Here is a 22283-nt window from a genome sequence, read left to right on the forward strand (position 1 = left end):
TTTCCTCGAGCACCGTCTGTCATCAATGTCCTGTATAGATGGGAGGGCAACCCCAGTGATGGACTGGGCAGTTTTCACCACCCGCTGTAGGGCTCTGCGGTCAGCGGTACCTCAGTTGCCATACCACACTGTGATGCAGCCTGTCAGTGTGCTTTCTGTAGTGCATCTGTAAAAGTTAGTGAGGATCTGGGGACATATCTTAGCCTTCTTGAACTGTCTTAGGAAGTACAGGCGCTGTTGCGCTTTCTTGATCAGACAGGTGGTGTTGAGAGACCATGTGAGGTCCTCGGTGATATGGACACCAAGGAATTTAAAGTTACTGACCCTTTCCACTTCAGTCCCGTTGATGTGGATAGGGGCATGTCCGTTTTGCAGTTTCCCGAAATCAACAATTAGCTCCTTGGTTTTGCTGACGTTGAGGGTGAGGTTGTTGTCATCACACCATGTTGTAAGGAGATTGACCTCCTCCCTGTAGGTCCTCTCATCATTGTCTGTGATCAGACCTACCTGGTGTTGTGTTTGGCCTTACAGTCGTGGGTATAGAGGGAGTAGAGCAATGGACTAAGCACACACCCCTGGGGGACCCCAGTGTTCAGAGTTAGTGTGCCGGAGGTGTGGTTTCCAAGCCTGACAGCCTGAGGTCTGCCTGTCAGAAAGTCCCGAATCCAGTTGCAGAGGGTGGTGTTGAGACCCAGTGCACTGAGTTTCTTGACTAGTTTCTCTGGGATGATAGTGTTAAAAGCTGAGGTGAAGTCAATGAATAGTAGTCTTGTGTATGTGTTCTTTTTGTCCAGATGGGATAGGGCCGTGTGTGTGGCAATGGAGATTGCGTCATCTGTGGATCTGTTGGACTGGTAGGCAAACTGGTACGGGTCCACTGTGTTTGGGATGGTGTCTTTAATGTGCTTCATGACCAGCCTCTCGAAGCACTTCATGATGACAGGTGTTAGTGCCAGCGGTCGGTAGTCATTAAGACATGTCACTGTGGTTTTCTTTGGTATTGGGATGATGGTGGTTGTCTTGAAGCAGGTGGGGACTACGGCTTGGGCCACAGACATGTTGAAAATGTCTGTGAATCCACCCGCCAGTTGATTGGCGCAGGCTCTGAGGACGCGACTGGGAATGCCGTCGGGTCCTGCAGCCTTGCATGTGTTCACTTTAAGCAGAGATTTCCTCACCTCATCTGCAAACAGTGAGAGCAGCTGGTTAGCTGCAGAGGGTGCAGTTCTGATTACTGGTTCTGTGTTGTTGGCTTCAAACCGGGCATAGAAAGTGTTGAGCTCGTTAGGCAGGGAGGCATCATGAGCAAGTGCACAGATGTTCTTCTGCTGAATAAAACATGGAATCATTCAGGTCCATGGCTACATCCCACTGTGCCTCCTGTGTTGATGTGTTCAGATTGTGTTGGAAGTATTAATCAGCAGTCTGGGCTCTGTATGTGAATTGTTTCAGTATATAAAGGACCGGAGAACTGAGAGAGAGACACAGATAAAGAGCCTGATTTAACCCCCTACTGTCAGTGCAGAGTAACAGACCCTCATTGAACACAGTCACAGCTCTTCTATCAGTGAGTGAAGGTGAGGATCTGAGGGTCCTGGGTGAGAGATCCGGACCCCAGTTTGGGAAACACTGGTGTGAGGAAGAGGAGCAGATGGTGAGATGAGACTCACTGATCTTCAGTGCTCCTCAGTCACATGTGGGTCTGAATCAGTGATGAGCTGTTTGTAGAAAACACTGTGTGTCACTGAGCTGCTCTGCTTTATTCTGACAGTAATGAGTCTACAGTTTGTCTCAGAGTGTTTGTCTGTGTTGAGGTTGAAGACTCATGTCAGCTGTGCTATTTCTCTTTCAGAGAGGTTTCAGGTTCGAGGTCCAGCTGTTCCTGTGTTTGTTTTCCCTGGTGAAGATGCTGTCCTGACCTGTTACCTCTCACCAGCCAGCAGTGCTGAGGACCTAGAGATCAGGTGGTTCAGAGAGGATTACCATAACCCTGTTTGCTTGTTTGTATTGGGCATTCAAAGACAGAACCCAGCCTACAGGGACAGGGCTGGTCTATTCCTGCAGGAGCTCCACAGAGGCAATGTGTCTTTAACACTGAGAGATGTGAGACGCTCTGACCATGGACAGTACACATGTATGGTGGGGCCTGACCTGATGGAGGATAACACTGTTATTGACCTGGGTGTGAGAGGTGAGTGTCTTTCAGTTTTTATATTAATGAGTCACTGATCACTGCACAGTCAAAATGAGCACTTACACAGTAATGATGAATATTAATACTGTAGCGCTTTCGGGTTCACGTGGGTATGCACCCTCGCTGCTGCTGCCTCAGGTCGTTCTCCCACTGTTGTGGACTTGAACCCAGGCCGCCGGCATCACTCTACAGGGAACCAGCCAGCTGAGCTGAAGGGAGATCTCCCCCCAGCCCGCTAGCTGAGGACCCTGCTATCCACAGGGAAGGGCGGTGACGTCACACAATCTGTAATGTCGGCTACATGTGTTACAATATATTAAATAATGACAATAGTACTGATGTATTGGACACAGCTCAATTTGATCTGGACTGTGAAATAATATGTATATATTAAATATAAATTAATACATACATGTTTCATTGTTTCCAAATAAGCATCAGTGTATATTAAAGATTTTTTCTTACATTTTCAGGGTGTGAGAAATCCTCTGATACTAATATAATTTGTCTTTGCTAAAGGAGATTATTTTAGATACTGTTAATACCTTCAAATTAAGTACAGGTTTTAATTTTACACAATAGTCCAGCTACACAACAATACACTGGATAAAACTGAAGTGAACAACTTAACAGGTTCTTTAATTCACATCAAATCACAGTGGGAACAGTTATAAATGTATTGTAAAACACTGAAAAAGCAGCAGTGAACTGAGTCCTTAATAATGACTGACTTCAGACAGCTGAATTTTCAATTGTAATGTTTTTCCATACAGGAAGAAAGCCACAAAGATCACAGATGGATAAAATCGCAGTAAATTAAAGAACTCAGAGTGTTGAGAAGAACCACACTATACTACACAACACAATACAACTCTAGATAACACAGCACAACATTACACTACACAGAGTTTCTGTACAGGCAGGGACATGAGAGAGCACTGAGGTTCCTGTGTTGTGATGTCAGCTTAGTCCTCACATTAATACACTCAGTGTCTTGGCTCACGTCAGCTTCCAGAAGAGCAGCAACACAATTTGACAACACTAGTGTATCTCATCATCAACACAACACAACACAACACAACACAGTTCAGCATGGCACTACACAACACAGCTGTGAAATGTCTCCTGTTGTGTTGAACCCACAGCCCTGGGCTCCCTGCCCTCAGTGTCTCTCCACTCCCCTGGAGGAGATCAGGCCCAGCTGCTGTGCAGATCAGAGGGCTGGTTCCCTCAACCTGCAGTGATCTGGACAGACAGGGATGGAAACGAGGTGACATCACAGCCCCCCACAGTGGACACGGACAGTCAGGGGCTCCTCAGTGTCAGCAGCTACATCCCAGTCAAACAGGAGTCCAACATCTTCTCCTGCCTGGTGAGAAGTGCTCTTCCTGAGACAGACTGGGGATCTCAGCTCCACATACCCAGTGAGTATTAAACATGAACACCAGAGCTCACCTGCAACACAGCTGAGGTATAACACACACCCAGGATATAACACACTTGAGCCACTGAGCACATCTTGCACTAGAGAATTATTCTGAAAGGACTGAAAACTCATTGGATCATATACATACTTCTAGAAATATTTAATACATAATAAAAGTATCTTGTGTGGTGCCCCGGGGAGGAATAGGTTTATGTAATAGTTATGAAAGTACTCACACCACACCCTCTTCTCTTATTTTCGAGAAGTTTTCTCCTGTTCTTCCATTCGTCTGTCTTCCAAGCCAGTCCGCAATCCATTTTCTCTATCCGTATTCAGTCTGTGTTCCAGAAGTCCGTAAAGTCTCACAAATCTGGGCCGAGTCCAAATCACTAACCGTATGCCGTTATCCTTTATTTATTCCGTAAATCCGTGGTCCTTAACTCTTTTTCCACACCAACCAAAATTCCACGATCTCCTCCAAACCGCGCCGGTTCACTGTTTCCAGGCCATATATATTTTGTATCCTGATGAGACCCACCTGCGTCTCGTTGTCTTTCAGACCGAGTCCTTTCCATCTGCGGGTCAGCTGGTTTCTCTTAGCGGCCATCTTGGTCAGGTCTAAGTCAAGGATAGTGAGCAGATCGTTCCTAAAATACCTGTCCTGGATTACCCTTCCTCTGGCCCTCTTACACTTGATAACTAACTTCGTACTACATGTGATGTCACTGAAGGAGGAGCTGAGCAGCGGTCTGTGGGGGTGAAGTGAACCCGAGTGCAGGAGGGGAGCAGACTGGAGAGGGGACAGGCGGTGTGGTGTGTGCAGTAAACACACAGGAGTGAGGACAGGCAGTGTGGTGTGTGCAGTAAACACACAGGAGTGGGGACAGGCAGTGTGGTGTGTGCAGTAAACACACAGGAGTGAGGACAGGCGGTGTGGTGTGTGCAGTAAACACACAGGAGTGGGGACAGGCAGTGTGGTGTGTGCAGTAAACACACAGGAGTGAGGACAGGCGGTGTGGTGTGTGCAGTAAACACACAGGAGTGAGAACAGGCAGTGTAGTGTGTGCAGTAAACACACAGGAGTGAGGACAGGCGGTGTGGTGTGTGCAGTAAACACACAGGAGTGAGGACAGGCGGTGTGGTGTGTGCAGTAAACACACAGGAGTGGGGACAGGCAGTGTGGTGTGTGCAGTAAACACACAGGAGTGAGATCAGGCGGTGTGGTGTGTGCAGTAAACACACAGGAGTGGGGACAGGCAGTGCAGTGTGTGCAGTAAACACACAGGAGTGGGGACAGGCGGTGTGGTGTGTGCAGTAAACACACAGGAGAGGGGACAGGCAGTGTGGTGTGTGCAGTAAACACACAGGAGTGAGGACAGGCGGTGTGGTGTGTGCAGTAAACACACAGGAGTGAGGACAGGCGGTGTGGTGTGTGCAGTAAACACACAGGAGTGAGGACAGGCGGTGTGGTGTGTGCAGTAAACACACAGGAGTGGGGACAGGCGGTGTGGTGTGTGCAGTAAACACACAGGAGTGAGGACAGGCAGTGCAGTGTGTGCAGTAAACACACAGGAGTGGGGACAGGCGGCGCGGTGTGTGCAGTAAACACACAGGAGTGAGGACAGGCGGTGTGGTGTGTGCAGTAAACACACAGGAGTGAGGACAGGCAGTGCAGTGTGTGCAGTAAACACACAGGAGTGAGGACAGGCAGTGTGGTGTGTGCAGTAAACACACAGGAGTGGGGACAGGCGGTGTGGTGTGTGCAGTAAACACACAGGAGTGAGGACAGGCGGTGTGGTGTGTGCAGTAAACACACAGGAGTGGGGACAGGCAGGCAGACACAGTCCAGGGTCGTGGTCCAGTAATATATATCCAGGAAACATGGGAGAATCAGAATCTGAGGTCAAAGAGCAAACTGAGTCCACAGCCGAGAGCAGATGGGCTCCAGTGAGTCTGTCTTTTCCACAGGTCCAAGGTTATTGCTCATCACCCTAAGCAAGATTCACTAATTGGGGGTCTTCAGGGTGGGTATCTGATAGCATCTCAGCCAATTCCCACCTTAAAAACAAGAAGCCAGTTCATTTTCACTGGTTAACTCACTGACTTTGAATCTCTCCATCTGAACTGGTCTTCTGACCTTTATAACCACATGTCTGCCAGCAGTCTGAGTCAGGACCTTAACTTTTCACCAAGTCAAGAAAGTGACTCAGTGGAGTACAGACTTCTCCCCGTGATCATCTATCTGAAACAGAAGAGATCTTGTGTCCACAAACCCACTGTTATTTTCACCTCAATGACAGATGGACTCTTTACAACATCCAGAATAATCAAACACTTTCAGAACCAGGCTATAGCCAGGATGAGCCTAGTTCTTCTCATCTGTGTACCTTGCAGTCTGTTGTAACAGAAAGAATAAGGTTAATACTGCAGTTGCTAAGTAGTACAATACAATGTTGCAAGAAAAGAAAGACACAGACAACAGGCAATGTGCAAAATCATACGTCAACAGAATGAAATAAAGGATAGAAAATTATGGGGAGTTAACTTCTTGACCTGTGAGGTAGAGATAGATTTCAATGTGTGTTTGAGTTTTGATAAAGAGAGAAGGCACCATAAGGGTTCAGATTGTAGATGAGAGAGGCTGGGAGTTTAACAGTTTGACAGTGCGAGGGAAAAACTGTCTCCGACTCTGGTAGTCCAGGCCTGGATGCTCCTGTACTGTTTTCCAGATGGTAGAGGGTCGTACAGTCTGTAGGTGGGGTGTGTGGGGGTCTTTGATGATGCTCAGAGCTTTCCTCGAGCACCGTCTGTCATCAATGTCCTGTATAGATGGGAGGGCAACCCCAGTGATGGACTGGGCAGTTTTCACCACCCGCTGTAGGGCTCTGCGGTCAGCGGTACCTCAGTTGCCATACCACACTGTGATGCAACCTGTCAGTGTGCTTTCTGTAGTGTGTAATGTTGTAAATTGATTATATGAGACTGATAAAATCTAGAAGGTAACCAATAACGTCTTGGTCTCTGATCTTTGATATCCCTGAGTGAACAATTAGTCTTTTGTATCACAGCAGATCCACAGCAGATACAGTGTCGCGAACCACACTCCCGCGTACACCTCCCGGCGTACAAACCTGCTTCGCTGTTAGCAATTAGCCCCGCACTTCCTGTTTTCGCATATAAACCCATTCACTCTGTTCAATCCTCGCTCACTGAAGAGTTAGTCCTCGCCTTTCTCTTCTTTACTATTTACTGGATACCGACCCTGCTCTGCCTTCAACCACAACTCCGTCTCTGCCCCGTCTCTTGGATTTGGTTACCTTGCTGCTTCGACCTCTGGACTCCCGATCCTGCTCTGCCTCCGACTTCGACTCCGCCTCTGCCTCGCGTCTTTCGGATTTGTTTAGACCTCTGGATTCCCGACCTTGAACTTTGTCTTTCGTCCCTTGGAAGTCTGACCCGATTCCTTTTAGCACTGCATAGGGTTCGATCATCTATTCAACTAGTCTGTTACTGACTATTGTGACATACAGTATATTCTAATACATTTTTTGCTTGTTATGTGTGTTGGTGTTTTATCAATAAATTGTATTTTATATATTTAGAATCGGGGTGTGGAGAATGTAAATTATAATGTATGATTGGCTCTTAAAAGTTGTCAAGTACTCTTGCAATTTACAATGAAATAGGAATCAACAGTAAATTAAAAGCCCACATCTCCTACACAGGCACAATCAGACTCTGCCCAGGTGATCCAGGTCTCCTGTTTTATTGTTTATCCATGGCAACCAGCACTGATTGACAGGAGAGAAGGGGAGAGGTTCACTGCCATGGCAACGCTACAGAATGACACTAGATTTATCTAATTTATTCTTAATTTATTCTGTTTTCCAGGAGACTATTTCCCTGTTCCCTCTGGATGGATGGTGACTCTCTTCCTAACAGCAGCTGTTACTGTAGCAGCATCAGTACTTCTGGTGATCCAGTGGAGAAGAATGGACAGTATGTGCTCATTATATATAGACACGTGTGTCTGAATGTCTGTGTCAGGAAGGATTTAAAATTCCTCTGTGTATGAGCAGCTCAGGACATTCCTCTTGATAACAACTGACAATTTACAATGCAGCCAGTGGGAACTAAAAAACTAAACCTTTTAGCTCAAAAGCCAGAGCATCTTCCTCTGCCTGGTCTTGATAAAGACCTGCCCTCCAGGAGAGCTGCAGATGCAGCCATCTATAATAATACAAACATCTATAATGCTCATCAAACCCTGAGATAACGGTAAGCTCACTGCATTATACCAGTGAGCCACAATCATCCCTTCGCTGCTCAAAACAGATCAACAGGTGACACTTGTGAAAACGGCTTCATTTAATCTGTTCTTCCTCCTTAGCCTGATGATCACACGTCTTGAAACTACAATATGTTGTAGTGATTCTCTGTAGTTTCCCTCTGCACAGGAAGACGAGAGAGGCAGGAGACTGGGAGTGCAGTGAACTGGCTTCTTGTCCTTGTTAGGGACACAGGCGTGCTGGTCACTCAGATAGGACAGGAAGGAAGAAGATAAAGAGGGAGAGAGTGATGGCCAGACAGACAGAGAGAGGAAACTGGACTCTGTTTATAGAGAGGAGAGGGCAAGCTGGACGATGAAGGTCAGGTGCTCAGGCTCCAGGATTGTTACAATTGCTATAAATTACAGTACAATATGTTCTTAAACCCTCTGTGTATAGTATATTTTTAATAAGCAACACGTAAAATAAAATTAACTTTTTTCTGATGTCTATTTATACTGTACACTAAGAATTCTGTGTACTCTATGAAATAAAAATATTTCTGTTAGTGTTACACAATATTGTGAAACACTGTACAGTAGTTTGTGCAGAGTTGTGCGTAATCATTGTGTTTCATGAGATTGTTTATTGCTACTGTACTGTGTGATTAATGCAGAAAGGCACTAACAGGTAAATCAATTTTTACATTTTAATATTAGAACAAGATTTGACAACCACACACAGCTGCAGTAGTTTAAGGATTCACTTACAGAGCCGTGCAGTCCTCTGATTCCAGAGTATCTATCTTTGTCACCATAGTCAAGCCCATTCAAAGACCCCCAACCCTTCCTGGCCAAATTTCCCATTGGCCCTTACCAATCATGGCCTCCTAATCCCCATCTATGAACTGGCTTCATTACTTTGCTCTCCACCCCATTAATAGCTGATGTGTGGTGAGCACTCTGGCTCACTATGGCTGCCGTCACATCATCCAGGTGGGGCTTCACACTGGTGGTGGTAGAGGTGAGTCCCCATAACCTGTAAAGCGCTTTGAGTGGAGTGTCCAGAAAAGAGCTATATAAGTCTAAGCAATTATTATTATTATTTGTATTATTATTCCTGTCTATTCCACTACCTGATGGCAGGGACTTTCCCTCAGTCTGGAACAGTGTATTCATGAGCTCTCTGTTCATTGGTCAAACATGATCATGTGACAGGAGAGGGTGGGGACCCTTAAATGGGAAATTACAGATGAATGGTAGAGTGTCAGACCTGCTAATCTATCACAGAAATCACAGATGACCTGGAGAGAGTGACAGGCTTCCCAATCTATCAGAGAGAACTGCGGTAAGAGGGGTGAGTTCTGTGGAAGTTCACTACAGAAAGGGTTGAATAAGATCTGTGGATCAATTACTGTTAAGCGTATGGTTAGACAGGCAGAACAACCTGCAAGGATTCTGTCTCTTACTGTATGTTCTTTTGTTCAGTGAAATATAGAATATTTGTTAGAGAAAACATGGCTAATGTTTTTTTTTTCTTTACAGGGCAGGAGAAACTCAATGGTGAGTAAATCAGCCAGACTCTCTGTACTGTGCTGTGTCCTGTAGTGATCTCCTCTGTGTAAATGTTCCTGCACCAGTTTTCTAACTGAATTGTACTGTATGTTATTATGATACAAGGTCCATGTAGAACAACTTGTTTATCAACACTTTTCTTATAATTGACAGTTTATTTATGGAAGGAGCAATTAACTGCCATTTTGAAATTGAAAACTTAAACCAATTAGAGTGTCATCAGATGGTCTAAATCATGTCTTATTATTTCCAGCCATTCCTGTCCTCCTCGCAGAACTGGGTAAGTGATCTACTGTGTCTGCAAGATCAAAGATCTACAAATACAAATGCAAATTAATTATATTTTAGTGCAGTGTTGTTCTGCAGTTTACTGTACTCTACTGTAATGAACTATATTACACTGAAGTGTATCCTTCTTTTACTTTCGTCAGTAATACACACAGATATTTGATTAGTTGAAGACGAACAAAAGCAATAGAAGCTACAGAGAAATTGCTGTACAACAATGTGAATAGGGATCTGAAGACTGACGACAAGCCATCTGTGTCAGACTGATACTGTCTGTGTGTCAGTCTTCCTGGATCAGGCCTGGTGTGGAGATGTGCTCATGGTGTGTGACTGGTCATCTCTCACTGTCCAGCTGATGTCCAGAGATCAGGCAGTGTGACCAGTGAGCAGGACATCACTGTATCTCAGGCAGTGATACTGGTCACTGTGGGGACCGGTCGCTCAGGCTGTGTGAGAATTGCCAACACTTTCGCTCATCTGACTGAACAATTAACAGTTTTCAGTATCAATGATTGGTCTTTAAATTTGAAATATCCCTCACTGTTGTTAACAGCAGACTGTGTATTTCTCATCTCTCAATGGCTCAAGCACCAGACTCCAGGGTCTCCTGTGATGTGTCTGTGTGTCTTATTGCCTTGTGCTGCTCAGTCTTATTGAGTGAGACTCCAGTCTTCCAGCCACTGCTGCTCACACTCACTGACACTCTGATCCACACTGCAGTGGAGACTGGGGATCCTGAAATGAACTGACTGCAGACTGTAGGATAAACTCTGCTATAATAACAGGTAAGAAGCAAGAAAGGTCTTTAATACAATAAAGATCTACTCTCTCTCTCTGCAGATGCTGTGAAGCGAGCTCCTATTCCTAAATCACGTATGTACACTGTGTGAAACTGCTGAATGACAGCACTGACTGTACTGACATCTTATTACCAGTGTGACTGTGATTAACAGTGTCTGTATCTCTGTGCTCCAGTGTGTGTCTGTAATTAACAGTGTCTGTAGCTCTGTGTTCCAGTGTGTGACTGTGATTAACAGTGTGTGTATCTCTGTGTTCCAGTGTGTGTCTGTGATTAACAGTGTCTGTAGCTCTGTGCTCCAGTGTGTGACTGTGATTAACAGTGTCTGTAGCTCTGTGTTCCAGTGTGTGACTGGGATTAACTGCGTCTGTAGCTCTTTGTTCCAGTGTGTGACTGGGATTAACAGTGTCTGTAGCTCTGTGCTCCAGTGTGTGTCTGTGATTAACAGTGTGTGTATCTCTGTGTTCCAGTGTGTGTCTGTGATTAACAGTGTCTGTAGCTCTGTGCTCCAGTGTGTGACTGTGATTAACAGTGTCTGTAGCTCTGTGTTCCAGTGTGTGACTGGGATTAACTGCGTCTGTAGCTCTTTGTTCCAGTGTTTGACTGGGATTAACAATGTCTGTATCTCTGTGTTTCAGAATGGCAGTGGCTGTGCAGTTCTGCAGGTAGGTCTGTTTCCTGTTTAACATACAGACACAGTACTGCTATTAAGCACTTATATTAATGAGTATTGATTCCTGGTAAGAAAGGCACCGATAAAAGAGTAAGGAGAATGAGAATCAGTGTAAACTGAAAGGAGATGAGGTTTTCCATAGGAATATGATGTGAACCTGCAGTGAATCTCAGAGTGATCATGTTGTCATTCAGCCAGTGGAGTCATGTCTGTGCCAAACTGACTGAGGTATAAAATCACCATAACCCCAGTATTGTCTATGCTGGACACAGTGTCCCCCAGGACACTACAGCTCAGTACTGACCCTCTCCTTTCTTCTGTACAGGTGAAGGCAGCCCCATCCCTGACCTGCGTAAGTCCACTGTGTGTAAAGTCACAGCTCCTGCTGGGCTCCAGCTCTCTCCCTGTCAGTGTGTGTGGAGGACAGAGGGGTATTTAAACTGGGGAACTGGGGGGCAGGAGCTCCCTAAAGGGCAATTCTGTTGGATCAGGAATACCTGGGCAACACTAACAATGTATCATAAAAATAACACATCACAGAAGTCCATTCTCAAATATTTCTATATTATTAATGTATTTTTTCAATTCTTAAAACATGAGCAATAAAGAGGAGGTTTCACACTGGTTTCAGTGTGAATGAAGCTGAGCTTCTGATTTTTAATACTGATACAGTATGTCTGAAGTTCTCTTGAAATTGTAACTTTTAGTCTCTTGAAAGAAACCAGTTCAAGAGAACATTAGTGGTCTCCAGTGAATTTCATTACCTCTGACCCCCTGAATTTTGGTACTTTGAGGTTCATAATGAAAACTGTAGTGCACCTCTGTCTCGATTATGGAGCCCAGTGTGTGTCTGTGATTAACAGTGTCTGTGTCTCTGTGTTCCAGTGTGTCTGTGATCAACAGTGTCTGTATCTCTGTGTTCCAGTGTGTGACTGGGATTAACAGTGTCTGTATCTCTGTGTTTCAGAATGGCAGTGGCTGTGCAGTGCTGCAGGTAAGTCTGTCTCGTCTTTGATGAGAGTGATGCTATTTCAAGCCCTAGTGTCTGGGGTCATTGAGTTCTTGAATCCGGAAGGTCTCTTTACTGTTAGATGGTCATTCATGGTGTGTAAAAAGAAGGAGATGTACAGTATTTCAATCTCATGTTTCTGTTAAATCCTACATGTGGGCTGTGAAGATCAATCAAAGATTCATGTTGGGAATTTCTATCTCCTTCCTGTGTTTCAGTCTAATGGCCAGTATGAGTCTCTCCTGGAGGGACTGACAGTGTAGAAAACTCATTTTCCCTGAAGGCCATGTGCTCTGGTCTCTGCTCACTCCTGACTGAGGGTCTACAGGCTGAATGTGGCAGAGCCAGTGACCCTGGATTTGGGAATAACTGTGGAATATCAGGAGGAATCAGGAGCAGAGCCAGTCTCATAATAACAGGCCATTCAAATCCTGAGGAGAAACACTGTTAAAGGGTGGTATAATGAGAGTACTCTTCCCCTGCAGTTACACAGACACACAGCCTCTTGTGAGAGGCAGCAGTGGGACTCTGGTACAGGGGCTCCTCTGGGGCCTGTAGGCCTCTCTCTTGTCTGAGAAATGGCTGATTCTCTTCACATGTCAACCAGGCTGATGTGTCAGCAGGAAGAAACATTATAAACTCACCTTTTCTTACTTCTGGCTGTGTTAATATTGTATTTTCAGGAGCTGAGCCTCTTTAACCCCCAGCTCCTCGAAGGTCATTTTCTCCTGGAGTGTTTGTGTCCTGAACATCTTGCAATATCTTGGACAGGATAGAGAGTCCAGGCCTGGTTCAGGGTCTGAAATCAAGGGACCACCTGGACATCAAGTCTGAAACATCAGATTTCTATATATCTTACTCAGTACACACGCTAGGAAGAAATATCCGCCCCCCCAAAAACATTTAATTTCTTCAAAAGTGATGTAGCACATGTAGATACCTATTTTTCTAGGCCATGTCCAATCTATTTATATTTATATATTTTACACTAGATGGGCTCTTTTATACAGCCTTTCTGTTATCCAGGAGTAAAAAAATAAGAGCTGATAAGAATCTCTTTGATCTTCACTAGATTGACAGGTAGACAAGCAAAGGGGAGTATTTACTCAGTATTAAATATCAAGAGTTCATACTTACCTACTTAGTATGAGGAGAGTATTAAGTCAGTATTCATTAGTCATGCGAATAAAGCTTCTTGAATTGAATCGATTAAAACCCCCATTCGCTCTAGACATGTATAAGCCCCGCCCCCCGTCTGTCAGTGGTCAGAGCTCACTGATTGACAGCTGCTGTCTCCTATCAGAGAGGCGGACAGTGAGCGCGAGCAGTCTGAAGTCAGTATGAGCGCCTCTGTTTCTCTCGTTTTTCTCTCTGGGTTTCTGGATGTGTTATTTCTGCTTTAAATTGAACACTTTGGATATTTCTTCAGATTTTCAAAGTAAGTGTGAAGGCTTTTCTTATATTTTAGTAAGGCTTTGCTTTCTCCATGATATCTATATATTTTCTGTAACAAACGAGCATTCATCAATTTCCCTACGGGATTAATAAAGTCATTAAAACAAGTGTTTAATGTTTGTATTTAGAGGATATTGGGGATCACTCCCATGTGTAATACTAGTGAAACAGTGAAGAAGATGTCGTTTCTCTGGAAGGGAAGAGCAGTCATTAGTAATTGACTTGTGTTTCTCTCTCGGTGTGTTTGGATACAAAGACATTTCACAGTCTGATGGAGTTGAGTTGGACTGTGATCGGCAGGAGCCTGTTGTGATGTTTGTGTTTTATTCCCCAGCTGTTGTGACTCTGGACCCTGATACAGCTCACTGTGGGCTCAGCCTGTCTGAGGATGGGAAGAGAGTGAGACTGGGAGAGGAAGAACAGGATCTCTCTGACAATCCTCACAGATTTGATCACAGGTCCTGTGTCGTGAGCAGGGAGGCCTTCACCTCAGGAAGACACTACTGGGAGGTGGAGGTGAATCGATACTGGAGGATAGGAGTGACCAGAGAGTCTGCAGAGAAGAAAGGAAAGTTCAGCTTCTCTCCCCAGCAGGGTTACTGGTGTCTGAAGTCTCACCCTTTCTTTGCTCTCACTGACCCTGAGACCCGTCTTCCCCTCTGTCTGCGGCCCAGGAAGCTGGGTGTGTGTGTGGATATTGAGGAGAGGAAGGTCTCCTTTTACACAGTGGAGTCCAGAGCTCATGTCTACACTTTCACTGACATGGTCTTCCCTCAGGGGGAGAAGATCTATCCTGTCTTCTGGACCTGGGATCAGTATAAAGACCTTGAGCTGCTGCCTGCTGTCAGTGTGGAGATTAAACCCGTCACTGACTCATGAACACAGGCTGACTCTCTCCCAGCTCTCTGTCCACTGCTCATACTGGGAGACGGGTTTACTGACGGGTAGTGAGATGAGGTCAGAAATATAATAGTAATTTCAGAAATGATGATGTTGTGTCGTGTTTATTTTTTAAATTCAATATAACACATTTAAACGGGGAAAAATAACATGTACGAGAGAGGCGAGATAACGCGCTACCAGCCTGCTGTACTCCTGACTTGTAAATATCTCTGGAAACCCTGCTGTGTTTTTTTCTAATTTTGAGAAAATAAACTTTTAAAAATGAAATCCTGTGTGAGTCTCTCCTGCGCGCGCCGGTGACTGTGAAGCTGCCAGAACGGGGAGGGACCCGCTGACGTCACCACAGCCAGGAGGAATAGGGACTGTGACGCAGACAGGAAGTGGCTCAGGGTGGTTACAGGAGTTGTAGTTTGTAGGCAGCGCTACATCTGTGAGCAGCTACAGCCAGTCTAATACCTGGCTCCTCTTAGACAGGGTTTACGGCAGTATTTTCAGTTTTGTGTATTTTATTGCTTATTGGGTTTATATCGACTGTGGTGGTTTGTTTAGTGTGAGAGCAGTTTTATTTGATTTCTGACCCAGGGGGGAGTGCGGTGTGGACCCATTGTGCCTGTTACTCTTTTTTTCTCGTCTTTTCTTAATTGCAGCTCCCAATCAAGTAGTGATAATCGGCCAGTGAAAGCTCTCTTTTCCTTCATATGAAAGAACAAAACCCTAAACCGAGCCCAGGGTTTTACATCTGTTTGGTGGCAGCGGTGGTTTTTTTTCTTCAAGAACAGAAACGTGGGCTTGTAAAACGTGGCGAAGAAGTCTGAAGAAATGTCGACCCAGGTTTATAGCCAACAGAACTGCTTTACTGTGGGAGCGTCTTTCTTGCAATTGAACAGAACATTCAACCGGCTGCTTTCTCTAGTGCCGTAAACCATTATTAGAGCATTTCCCAGGATACAGCACTTATTGTTGTAACACAGCTCTCTTAAAGGCACAGCCTCTTTCTCCAAACAGAGGAACCACAGACGCCCAGCCATATTTACAACATAAGCCTGAGCCCTGCCTGCAGAAACTCCAGATCATTTCTCACTTGATAATCACTGTGCTGGGATACCAATGAGAAGGCAGTAAAGATGTGGGTTTTCTCTTAGCACTGTAACATCACCTGCTGGGCTGGGACGTGGGGGTGATTCTATCATGGAGAGAGACTGTCTGTCACAACACACACTGCCCCTCGGACACCATCAGCTCCTGTTCTTTTCTCCTGGAACGGTTTGAGACGAGCACAGCTGATCGCAGACATGTCCTGACGTGTCAAACTCTTATCTGATTCCTGTGCAGCTTTATTCTGAAAGGTGTGAAGAGATCTTGTTTGCTTCTGTCTCCAGCTTTCTGAGAGAAGTGTGCAAAGCACTCCTGCTCGGGAGCTCAGTGCAATTTCATAAGAAAACAAGACCGGTCACAAACAAGATGAGACCATTCTGCCCATCTGCCCTGTTCCATTGCTGGTAGATTTTCTTTCTCAAATTTTCTTCCACACTCCCACCACCCTTTGTGTACAGTAGTTCCTCCTGACCTGACCGTAGGATCTCATCCGGTTATTTCTGCTGTAGGGGTTTTGTGCATTTTCTGGGACAATTATTAATTGTAGCAGTAAGTCCCAAAATGATTCTTTGTTGGCTATTAGAAAACTGACCTTGCGGGATAACTCAGCAACGCACACACACGGATACTAATACATGACAATACATTTATTAACATCTAAAATGTGCATATAAACATAACAGATCTTATAGTGAGCGTAAGCAGAATACAAAAAGTATATATTCAATAATAAAGAGTTACAAATACCAAGAGGGACATACATTTAGTATACCATTCATTTATACTGTTTCGTTCATGAACTTTGATTACAATTTCTACACTAGATACTCAAAGGCAAGTACATCACTCAAAGGAATTAAATATATCAACTGGGGTTGAGGTAACAACTGAATTCTCGAGCTGTAATGCAGAATGTTGAATACTCATCCAATCTGTGTGGATTAGGATCTCCCACAGACACAAGGGAACAGCGGCAGGCTGTTGATGAGTCCAATCGGCATCCTCTGCCCGGTGCCAGGCAGTCCTGGTTCAGTGTGAGGTGGGGGAGAAGTAGGGAGAGATTCCTGCTGTGGCGCAGGCAGTGATTCTCTGAAAACTGTCTAGTCTGTCCTGGCTGAACTAGCAATGTTTGTGCACATGAGAAGTGACTGCGGGTCTAAGCAAGTTACACTCTTTAGACGGGAAGAAGACCGGTTCATTCCTGAAGTAGTGCTAGCCCTGAATCCTGAGATTCAGCTGTCCACAGTTCCGGCCGTAGTTCACTTGTTGATCAGGTGAGCATTTGTGGTGGGTTCACGAGGCTTGCTGCTGATGCTAACCTCGTGTGGATCCTTTGGTTACACGCTGGCAACCTCCGTTCTCGACTCTTAGAACAAAGTAAAGTCCTGGCACTCGGACACACTGGCCGTCATGTGATTGTCCGAGATGAGTCTGAGAATGTCCAGGAGGAGCCCGGAGGAGCCCTGTGCTGCCTGTTTTACCTGGAGGAACTTTCAACATTGGTTGAAAGTTCCTCGGGCATTTGAGACCCACGTGGGATTACCCTGCCCTACCAGTTCCTGATTGGCTGATCAAGATGGAGGATGTGTAACCATGCTCTCTGACATTAGGGTTGTAAACAACCTGGGATGAGTCTCCCAGACAGTAAGGTGCCAGAGATGACCATTTATTAGGGTGGCTAATGTGTCTCAGCTTTGGAAGTTGTTCCTTATCAGAACACTCTATCAGTTTGAAAAACACCTTAAATGTGAACCAAATGGAATGGCCTCTCTGTACCCAGCACCACTGAGATGAGGAAGAGAGAGACTGGCAAGGGAGCAGCAAACTTAATTCCTGTATTTTTAATAAGCCTTGCTGCTACATATCCCCCCTTTTTGAAGGTCAGGAGGTCCTGAGACGTTGTTATACATCACTTAGCTTATTGCAACACCTGGAGCACGTATAACCAAGGTAGTAGGCATCACACATCAGGAAGTTCACATATCTGATACCTCTGTAGTTGGCAGATATTTGGGAAGAAGTCACATCCTTTCTTTTGACATGCTACCTTTGACCCATTTGTGCTACCCGGAGTACATCTTGATATGAGAGTACAGCATCCAGAGTACACCCCCAGTCATGATCCAGCTACCCAGCAGCTGTGTTAGAATAACACCGGTTCCTTTCCCCAGCCCCCCTGATGAACCACAGGTAGGTGTTGGGCGCCTACCAGGGTGGTTTGGAGGTTTGTTCCATTAAAGGCAAACTCAACTACCTGTAACTCTTCAGGGCTTACTGTTTCTTTGGATTTTACTATCCCATTCAACAATGTGGCACCTGAAGGCATCCACTACCTCAAGTTTGGTTTTATGTTGTCTGGTTCCAAGACCGTACAGTGTTAAGTTCAAGAGCACTGTGGCCTCCTCGGGAACGTGCAGGAAAACTGTTTGATTGGGCAGCTGCATTGTGGTAGCTGTATCATACCCGTCATAAGTCATAGTGACAGTTAAATGTGGTGTGCTGACCAGCCATTTACTTCCCACCTGCTCTCCATGGGGTTCATTAACCTCCCTCTGCTCGTTAGTAGCTTTACACCCTTCACTGGTGGATCATTTAGACATAGCCAATGGATAGCTTTGGTAGCCATACCAATCTCAAGATTTGGAACTGAATTCAATCTTGGATCACCATCTGGGTGAGCTATGAGTGATGGGGTGGTTAATGTCACCTGCTCTTATACTGAGAAGAGTGGGATCAAGCGGGTTGGGATTTGCCCTATGGCTAGACTGGCTACAGTGGCACTAAACTCCCTTAACCGGTCTTGTGTCAACATTCTGGCCTGTTGCACACAAGCGTAAGCCCACTGTATAACCCCGACAATCATGCCCACTGGGTGGGGGATAAGATTTAATCCTGTTGCATAGGAAGTTGCCTGTAGGGTTCTCCCTAGGCTTTCCAGCTTTTGCTGCTGTTGATACAACCTGTCACTACCCTCTGGCATCTCTGACACCTGCCTTCTTAGGGGGGTCAGGGTGAGAGTGCCAGTAGCAAACAAGCCTACCAAAAATAGCAAATGCACAACAGTGGCGGCAGCAATCAGTCCTCCCAAAAGTCTTTTAGGGTGGCTGATCCCAGTCATCTCCTTCTGGGTGACTGTTGCGTTTCTAAGCTGGCACAGCGTGTAGATGGTGTCTTTCTCAGTATGCCCTGTGGCATCTTGGGCACCAACATCCTGGAAATCTGGGGAGATCTGACACAGCTGCTGATGCTGCTCCTCCGTTTCCAGGGCATCTGCTTTTTTGATTTGTTCATGCCTGTGCTCTAGGAACCCTGCAGGGGGCGGTGCAGCGGTGGAGCATGCCTGACCCTCGGCTGAGTGGTCATCTGGAGCCCCCTGAATGATCTGGGATTGTTACCCCATTCTCACTGTTCAGGTCCACCCTGCACCCCTCCTGATTGAGGAATCCCTCTATCGGCATGTTTACAATCGTTTGCTGGGCGTGGGTGTAGGACACCTGCTCGGCCCCCCCTTCTGTCGCTAGGGGTTCAGAGAGCAGCCCCAGCACTGGGATAGCCAGTTCAGAGTCTTTGAACTCACTATCACTCACCAGGCCCATGTCAGGGCGGGCGGGGATTCTGACACCCTCTTTTCCATGTTCTGCACTAACAGGCAAGTGGCTTGTCCATCCAGCTCCAGTCTGGCTGAACCACTGTTGGTCAGACTCAGACTGACAGACTGAGCTGGTGGCTGTAAGAAAACCTGCTCGGCTTTCATTCCCTGTCCCTTCCAGTCCTTCCAGGGTGTGTTGGAAACCCTGCCGTCAAGGCAGGAACAATCAGGTCAATCTCACTCCCTACCTGGTAGTTCAGAGAAATAATGTTACCTGACTGCAGGTTCCCTGGGTCACAGCAGAGGGAATCGGCATCTGGGATCAGGCGTGTCCACAGCGCAGTAGTCCCAGTGTCCAGCTGGGCCTCCTGTCTAACCTGTGAATGTTGCATCAGGGGCACCTGGCGGTGGCCCCGTGACAGCTGCTCAAGCAGATCCTCACTAATAGAGGACCTCTCAGGGCTAATGGTGAGGGCTACATCCCCAACCTGCGCTCCTGAAATCTGGACCCCTCCCACCACTGCGGGGTGGTGGTCCTGAGCCCCCCTTTGGTACCAGGGTGCACAGAGGAAACTCCTTTTCATCAGCGAGGAGATCCGCTCCTCTTCAGGGATGAAGAGGGGCTGTGCTTCACCTGGCGGGTCGGCGGCTGCTCGGAGCACCACTCCTGCGGCAGGGAGGCTGTGAGGGCGCTGGCTGGGGCAGGACTTCCCTGTATATCTGGGGAGCAAGAAGAGACATTTACTTCTTGTCCGGAGGGATCAGAGGGAACCTCCACATCAGCTGCTGAGTTCTGTGGGTGCTGGGTGAGCGCAGTATAGCCATTGACCCCCCTTTCCTTCTGTACAACAGGCTTAGGGGTCTTGACCTGAGCCACCATTTCCCTTGCTGGCAATCCAGCCAGTGGAGCAGGTCCTGGCCAATGAGCCCTTTCCTTTTGCTATCTGTTTGAGTTTGCCGAATAATCCCGATGAAATCAAACACATTTCAGCCCCAGTGTCAATCAGTGCCTCCCTGTGTAAGACGTCTCCAATGGCAGCTTCCCCGGAAGTCATCTAGAGCCTGCCTTCACTCTGACTTCAGGGGTGGAGTCAGCCCCTGAGTGGGAGTGGCTAACATCATCCAGGCAGGAACATGGGCTCAGACATGGGGTCTTTACCACACCCGTCTCTCGTGACACGAATCTTCTAGGACTTTTCATTATATGTAGATATTAAGGAATAACTACGACACAGTTCAATACTGTAGAATGGCCAGGAGGGGCTGGGCGGTCTTTTGGCCTTGGAACCCCTAGAGGTTTATTTTCTCCAGCATCCTGGCCGGCTGGAGTTTCTGTTTTCCTCTCCTCCCTGGCCATCTGACCACAGCTCATGTTCTCAAATCAGACACCATGTTTTGTCATTTTATTTGTTAATTAAATTGTAATTTAATTTTAGTTTAATTTTGTTTGTAAAGCACTTTGAGCTATGGACCTGCGATGGTTGCACTGGGGTCACCTGGCGGTGGCCCTGTGACAGCTGCTCAAGCAGATCCTCACTAATAGAGGACCTCTCAGGGCTAAGGGTGAGGGCTACATCACCAACCTGCTCTCCTGCCATCTGGATCCGTCCACCACTGCAGGGTGGAGGTTCTGACCCCTCTTGGGTGCCAGGGTGCACAGAGAAAGCTCCTTTTCATCGCCAGGTGGGGAGATCTAATCTTCTTTAGGGATGTAAAAGGTGTGTGCTTTACCTGGAGGATCAGGCGGCTGCTCGGAGCACCACTCCTGTGGCAAGGAGGCTGTTGGGACCTCGGCCGGGGCACAACTTCCTTGTATATCCAGGAAACAAGAGAATATTTTTTTTTCTTGTCCAGAGGGAACAGAAGGAATCTCCGCATGGGCTTCTGTGTTCGGTGGGCACTGTGTGAGCACAGTCTGCCTCTTGGCCCCCCTTTCCTTCTGTACAAAAGGCGTGGGGGCCTTGACCTGTTTCCACACCTTGCCTTTCTGGCGATCCACCAAAGGTTCCACTCTGAGTCTCATACCCTTTTCTTTTTCTACCCGTGTGACATCAAACACCTTTCGACCTCAGTGTCAATCAGTGTCTCACTGTGTAAGACATCTCCCATGGCAGCCTTGAGGTAAAAGCTTCTTGCTTTTCCTCTGTGTTTTACTGCCTGCTCTGTGACTTCAGGGGTGGAGTCAGCACTCGCTTGGGAGTGGCTGACCTCATCCAGGCAGGAACCCTTCTGCTCAATCAGATTGACTGAGGGAGGGGGCGTGGTCCGCTCTCCTGAGGTGGAAAGTTCTATCTCATTCACGTTTCCGGCAGCCTTGGGAGTGTTTGTCCCTGTCCAGATAAAGCCTGTTCAAGCCTGGCCAGGTGGGCGGCTATTGAATCCTTTTGCTCAGCCTTTTTGCTAGCTTTCTCTAGCCCTTTCCCTCCCCCGGTGTTCTCACGGCATCTAGGATGCTGGATACGGTCCTGTATGACTGCTTTGGGCCGTGGCTTAGCAAGCTCAGGCTGGATCTGACGGCGAACACAGTCGCTTTAACACCTTTTTGCTTTTGCTTTTTGTGACTTTGGACATCATACTCCCAGGCTTTCTGCGCTAATCTCCTAATATCTGTCATTTTCATGGTCTGCGCATCTGTATGCATTAAGTTCATCTTTCTGACTGACGGTGGAGATTGGCAATGAATAAACCCTTGAAATTTGCGTTCTCTTCGCAACCCTCATCATTTTGCCTTGCAAAATAAGTTCGTCTAAGTCTCTCGTAATATTCGCGAGGTGACTCGGCTTTCTCGTGTTTAACTTGAAGGGCGGCACCTATCACAGCAGTCAGGTCAATAAACGCACTGTATTCTTGGATAAGTGCTTGACACAGCTCCTCAAAGTCATGTCCTCATGTACGGCTCTGCTGGTAGTTTTTCTGACCAGAAACACTTTCTCCTGTTCTGTGGCGTTTGGCAGGAACTGTAGTGTGTCTCTGAGGTCCTGAATATAACTCTCGACATTATTCTCTGACA

At 46.5% G+C, this 22283-nt stretch overlaps 2 protein-coding genes across 2 annotated transcripts in view; one reads left to right on the plus strand and one right to left on the minus strand.

Annotated features, from left to right (window-relative positions):
* LOC138238057 (butyrophilin subfamily 1 member A1-like) overlaps positions 1-14856 on the plus strand; it is a 51723-nt gene extending 36867 nt beyond the window's left edge. The window contains exons 11-13 of the mRNA XM_069187887.1: positions 11548-11574; positions 12190-12216; positions 14021-14856. Of these exons, the coding sequence (XP_069043988.1) occupies positions 11548-11574; positions 12190-12216; positions 14021-14565 (599 nt within the window). The 3' untranslated portion in view covers positions 14566-14856. The remainder of the gene's footprint in view (positions 1-11547; positions 11575-12189; positions 12217-14020) is intronic.
* Positions 1-22283, minus strand: part of LOC107076098 (butyrophilin subfamily 1 member A1-like) — a 244514-nt gene that overhangs the window by 121121 nt on the left and 101110 nt on the right. The window lies entirely within an intron of this gene.

Source organism: Lepisosteus oculatus, chromosome 4 (assembly GCF_040954835.1).
Source record: "Lepisosteus oculatus isolate fLepOcu1 chromosome 4, fLepOcu1.hap2, whole genome shotgun sequence".
Lineage (NCBI taxonomy): Eukaryota > Metazoa > Chordata > Actinopteri > Semionotiformes > Lepisosteidae > Lepisosteus > Lepisosteus oculatus.